Here is a 6,060-nt window from a genome sequence, read left to right as displayed (position 1 = left end):
AATTTGAATTTTAAACTCACTTTCACATCCTTGCTACTAGCTCCGTCCAAGAAAGAGAGGAGAAAAGCGCGGCGAGCAAGGCAAAGCTAGCTGTGACCTCCAACGGGCCTGGGCTGACGATCACCTCACCTGCTCAGCAACACGCAGTCGTCGTCCCATCACCAGCTGTATCTCACGTCATCACAGCGGAATCCCCGGGCGCACCCTAGCACCCAGCTAGGTCACTGCACATGGGACCCACCCAGCCCCCCGTAACGGCGAAGCGGAGCCTCTCCTGCCGCTCGGCCCAATCAGAGCGGCCGGATGCCCGCCACGTGTCCCGCGGCACGTGAGACCCCGTACGGGGGAAGCGCAAAAGACCTCGCCGCCGCAGCGCGTCTGGACGGAAGGAGGATCGGAACGGAACAGAACAGCAAAGCCTCTCTCCAGTTTACTTTGGGTTCGTTCCTCCGGCGGCCGCCTGCAAGGAGCCCGGCGCCAGGGCCAAGGCCGGATTGGATGGCTCATGCCGCCGACGCGAGGTCGCGCTGCGTCGTCGCGCTGCTCTTCGCCGTCGCCGTCTTCCTCGCCTGCTTGCCGCCCGCCGCCACCGCCTCCTCGTCTTCCCGGTCAGGTGCGTCGTCTCGTCCGCCATGCGTTCGTTGCTCTCTGCAACCCCCGCCGCAAGGCCACCTCCTTGGTCCTCGGGCCGACCGGAAATCTCCTCCGCTCTTTGACGCCTTTGTTGGCTTCCCTCGCAGCGGCGGCGGCATTGCAACGAGTCGAGATGGCGGCCGTGTACACCCCGCAGGACCTGCAGGAGAAGCCGGATGTGACCAAGGTACGTACGCGATGAACGACGGCGACCGCGCCGCCATGCCGCGGCTTCGGGACGAAGGAAAGGCGGCTCCTTTGGTGGTTTTCTTGTCGTCGTGTTTCGAACTCATGGGGTTTTAATTTACGGTGCGCAGGACGCCGAGGAGGACGTGAGCACGACGGGGTTCGGCGCGGAGGAGGAGAGGGAGGTGCCCACCGGGCCGGACCCCATCCACCACCACGGCAGGGGACCCAGGCGCCGGCAGTCGCCCTGATCTCGCGCGCGGCGGGGCAGGTGGAGGATGCTTCCGTGAGTCGGTTCATCCAGCGTGAGTGAGCCATGTATCAAGAACCAGATTCTGATATGTCCTATGCATGGGTGCTCTGTTGAATCTGCACATTGGATTCTGATTCCATTGTTGTTGTAGGCTACTAATCAAAGGAACAGGGGAAGAGCTACAATTCATAATAAGGGTTGTACAATGAGCTGTTCTTCCCCTAAACAAACTTATTTCTTATTCTTAGTTTTGTTATTACTTGCTTGCCTTCCCTGCGATTCTGCTTTTTTGTGTGGCGTTGATTTATTTATAAATGAATAACTGGTTCCTGTTTCAATTGTCTTGTAAGTTGATCCATGATTGTCCAATGCAAATTGGGGGCAAGAAGCAATAACTCCTTTTTTATTCCAACAAAAAAGAAAGTTTGTTCTGTTCTGTGTTAGGGCTGGGAAAGAGGTCATCAACAGTTTGTCTGAGACGTGTTGGGCCCATTCTGAGGCCTGGGATGTGCTATGCACCGCTAGCTATTGCCTCAATTTTGTCTCAAAAAAGAAGAAGCTATTGCCTCAATTTGTCCAAGACTTCATTTTCTTCATATTATTTAACCTAGATTTGCTAGCATTTTGGGTATTGTGGTGTTTTAAGTTGCACAAAAATCTTGTTTCGACAAACTTATAAGTTCTTGTTCAATCTTGAACATGTAGTTCAGATATGACTGCACTGTTGTGTACTTCAAAATTTTGCATGGGCACAGGGGCAGCTTTGCCTAATTAAAAATTGTACTGTAGATGAATATGAAAGAGTTTTGCACCATGAATTGGAATACGTTTTGATGTTGCTGGAACTACATTTACTCTGGAAATTGAAGTGGTTGTCTTGCTGGTACCAAGGTTTATCAGATTTCCTACACCCTGCAGAAGTCAGAAGTATTCTCTAACTCTGTTCTAGGTTCTGGAAAGATGCTAAGGATCAAACTGGAACACATGAATCTGTTTACACTGCAAGGGTTGGTACAAATGCGCTGATAAGAATTGCCTTTTGTTCCATTAGCATCTCATCTACAGGACCTGTCAATCTGAAATTCCTCTGAAGTGCATTCCCTCTAGTATTTCAGTATGTTGAATGGATTCAGATTTCGTAGAAAATGATTCAGATATGGCAAACAAAAGAAGTACTCGCCTGATTTTGTGAGATACATTTATGTTGCTGGAACTATATTTACTCTGTACTTTCAAGTGGTTGTCTGCTGGTAGCAAGGTTTGTCAGATATGCTACAGCCTGCAGAAGTATTCTGCAACTCTGGAAAGATGCTGAGGATCAAACTGTAACACATGAATCTGATTAATGCATTTGTCCTGTCGATCTATCATTCCTCTGAAATGCATGCCCTCCAGTATTTCAGTCTGCTGAATGAATTCAGATTTTGTGAAAATGGATTCAGATATGGCAAACAAAAGCACTTACAAGAATAGCAGCACAAATCCCGATGTGAAAAATATCAGTCCCGTTCAGAGGCATTTCACTTTGAAGTTCACCGACATTTAGCAGTGGATTTGCTCTATTTTGATCATGCTGGTGAGAGTGGCTTGCCAGGATGTAGCCGTCACTCCGTCACGGACACTTACTAGTACACATCACGGCAGCGAACTGAAGAATCGAACAAAACACATGAACAAATCGCAACGAACCACGTACATGCTACAACATGGCAGTGAACTGAAGAATCGAACAAAACACATGAACAAATCGCAACGAACCACGTACATGCTACAACATGGTGTCGGCCCTGGAGGGCAGCCTCTTGAAGAAGTTGCCGGCGGCCGACGGCATCCGGCTCCGGAACCGCGGGTGGCGGAGCGCGTACAGCCCGGCGACGAGCGCCACGACCCGGAGCGGCGTGACGTACAGCGTCACGGCGGCGACGAGGCAGAGCGCCGTGAACAGCGCCGTCGCCCTTGGGTCCCTCCACGCGAGCAGCGACCGCACCCTCTCCCCCTGCGTCGCCACGTCGCCGACCACCGTCTGGATCCGCCCGGCCACGCTCCGCAGCCGGTCGTACCGCAGCCGCACCACGTCGTTCGGCTTCGACGTCGGGAACGTGTCCAGCTCCTCGTCGATCTCGTCGGGGTGAGTCGCCTCCGCGCAGGAGAGCCTCGCGTCCATGCTCGCCGGCCGGCGGGGCCGGCGCCGGTAGTTCCACAGGCCGGCCAGGGCCATGTACAGGAACATGGTCGGCAGGATGAGCTCCGGGAAGCACATGAGCGTGACGAAGAGCAAGTGCACCAGCACGGTGGTCACCGGGTTCCTCCAGTGGCACACGTCCACGAGCCACCGCGCCGTGCTGGCGGCGCCGGACAGCAGCGCCGTGACCCGGAAGAAGTTGGCCTTGCTCCGCCGCATGCTCCACAGGTGCGAGCCCGCGTCCAGCATGTACTCCACGACCTCCCGCCGCAGCGGCGGCTCGGCCCGGCTCAGCCGCGCCGCCACGATGCTCATCGCCTGGCGCCGGAGCGCGTCGAGCTGCGGGATGGCGAAAGGCTGGACGTAGTGCATCTTGGGGAGGAGGGGCTTCCCGTACAAGCACATAACGCTGGCGAGAGAGACGGAGGTGAGGCGCACGGCGAGGCAGAGCTCGCCGTTCTTGCGCACGCCGGACGGGTGCAGCACGACGAGATGGTGCGCGTTGGTGTACACCTTGTCCATCTCCAGCGTGGAGAGGCGTATCCTCACCTTGCCCATCACCTGGTCTCTGAGGACGGCGTTGCCGGCGGCGGCATTGGCTTTGCCGAGGTGGCAGTTGTCGAACATGGCGAGCGCGAGCACCGTGCAGGGGTCGTAGACCTCCCACGTGTACTGCTCGTTCCACCGCGGGCTGCACGAGTCCACGACGGTGCGCGTGCGCACCCACTTCTGCCCGTACTTGGCCACGCAGTAGGCGTCTGTGGTGCCCCGCCCGTCGGCGGTCTTCATGGGAGTGAGTCCCTGCGCGCCGAGGACGCCGACCTCGAGCACGCCGACGGGAGGGCGCCACAGCTGCCGCGCCGTCGGGCGCGTGTCGCTGACGTACATGGTCGGCTCGTCCATGACGTGGTACGCGCCCTCGAGGCACGCCCGGAGGTGGACGCGGCCGGCGAAAGTGGCTTCCGGCCGGCGCAAAGGATGCCCGAACGGCTCCAGGCTGAACCACTGCGAGTGGACCGCCCCGCGTTCGAGGCGCTTCTCGAAGATCGTGAGCGGCAGCACGGCACGCCCGACGATCTCGTCCTTGCCGGGGTGCGCCCGGGCCTCGACGATGAGCACCGCCGGGTCCTCGAACGGCTCCGCCACAACGAAGACCAGCTCCTCGTTCCACGCCAGGCTTGTCGGATTCCTCATGGCGCACGGCTTGGTCCGGAGCATCATGCCGCCGACTTGCACCTTGGCGAAGACCTCGACGTGCTGCCGGACCTTGTCGCCGACGAAGCCGCCCGTCACGACGTCCTGTGCCTCCAGCACGTTTATCCGGAGGTACCACAGCTTAGGCGTCACGTACACCTTGGACCGCGCGCTCTGCACCGCGGCCACACCATCAGCGCCGCCGCGCGCCGACGCCGCGTCGGCGTGCCATGCGTCCCCAAACGCCTCGTCGGCCTGCGTGCCGACCCACACCGCGAGCATGACCTCGGTCGGCAGCACCATCTTGCCACCATGGCGCACGCTCTCGAGGCGGTACCACTGCGGCGCGAGCGGGCTGTCGGGCGGCACGCGCAGCGGCACCTCGCTGATGTCGAACGCGACCCTGCCGACGTAGTCGTCGCGCGCCACGGCGTCCCTGTCCCTGACGAACACCTCGAGCGCCGTGGCCTGGACGCGCTCCCTGGAGAAGGCGAAGACCTGGTTCCACTCCGGGCTCGACTTCCTGTCGTGGTGCGGCGTCGTGCCGCGGTAGTTGCCGAGGCGCACCTCGACGTAGGGGTTGCAGCCGCCGGTGACCGCGCCCACGGGGATCCCGCGCGCCTTAACGACGCGCACGTACAGGTAATGCATCTGCTCCACGAGATCATAAGCACTCGCGAGCTGCCTCTCCCGGGAGCCAAGACCCATCCACCCGGCTCCGCCGCCGCCACACCCACGCCCGGCGCCGCTGCCGACAGGCCACTGGGGCCTGACCTGTGGCTGCGGCATTGCGCCCTTGGACTTGTGCTCCTCCGCTCTGGCCGGTGGCGCCTGCGCGTGGAAGACATACGGGTACGCCATGACCGGCAAAGACGGCCACCGGCTTCTCCGTGGCTGCTCGCGCGTGTCGGCCCGTCGGTTGTCGGTTCAGCGGTCGACTTCCCCGGAGGTCACCGGCGAGGGGAGGCATGCAAAGGTGGCAGCAGCATCAGTCAGCTAGTACTGCTAGTTAAGCAATGGGCTGTACATGTGGCCTTGCAGAACCTTGAAGCATTTGTGGTGGGTGGTAAGATTGTGTGACCGCGCCCGCTTCCATGGACGCGGAGGTGGGGGGAATAAAGATGAGCGAGATCATGCCAGTCACGGCGAGCTGGTGGGTTTCTTTAGATTTGGAGTCTCGGTGAAGACACCTGAGATTTCCCGGGAAACTGCCTGCGTCTGTTACTCTGTTTCCAACTGTATTGTGAAGTTTCCACAGTAGTGTAAACCAGGTGGACATCTGTACTGTAATGCGTTAAACTTTTGTACTGTCAATTGGAGTACATCAGTACTAACAGACCGCAAAATGATTCTTCTTCTCTAACATCGCGTATAGAAGCGAATAAAAAACTTGTTCGCTTAATGCATATTGTAGATGATTTCTCAGCAGAGTTTATGGGATTGCAATACAAGGGAGCAAAGTGTGTACTTGCTGCTTGAAAAGCAAAAGCACCTCCGGAGCTTTGATCTTTGGGGCCTGGTTCTGCTTTAACCTGATAAGCTCTTTTTCCTCTCTCTCCTTGGAGCTTTATTCTCCTACACTCAGTAGTTGTCATACTTAAGTATGAGGCCT

At 57.8% G+C, this 6,060-nt stretch overlaps 2 protein-coding genes across 2 annotated transcripts; one reads left to right on the top strand and one right to left on the bottom strand.

Moving 5' to 3' along the window:
• Positions 1-326: 326 nt before the first annotated feature.
• LOC123049501 (uncharacterized) lies at positions 327-1,328 on the top strand. Its single transcript, XM_044472408.1, has 3 exons — positions 327-613; positions 741-820; positions 951-1,328. Exons 1-3 carry the CDS (start codon positions 499-501, stop codon positions 1,068-1,070), a joined length of 315 nt encoding a protein of 104 aa, XP_044328343.1. The 5' UTR covers positions 327-498; the 3' UTR covers positions 1,071-1,328.
• Positions 1,329-2,790: 1,462 nt separating this feature from the next.
• On the bottom strand, positions 2,791-5,545 carry LOC123053605 (FT-interacting protein 1-like). Its single transcript, XM_044477081.1, has one exon. The coding sequence runs from the start codon at positions 5,307-5,309 to the stop codon at positions 2,841-2,843; it is 2,469 nt and encodes an 822-aa protein (XP_044333016.1). The 5' UTR covers positions 5,310-5,545; the 3' UTR covers positions 2,791-2,840.
• Between the last annotated feature and the right edge of the window lie 515 nt (positions 5,546-6,060).

This window comes from Triticum aestivum, chromosome 2D (genome assembly GCF_018294505.1).
Source record: "Triticum aestivum cultivar Chinese Spring chromosome 2D, IWGSC CS RefSeq v2.1, whole genome shotgun sequence".
In the NCBI taxonomy this organism is placed as follows: domain Eukaryota; kingdom Viridiplantae; phylum Streptophyta; class Magnoliopsida; order Poales; family Poaceae; genus Triticum; species Triticum aestivum.
Note: the sequence above shows the minus strand (reverse complement) of the source record. Positions and strands in the feature narration are given on the sequence as shown.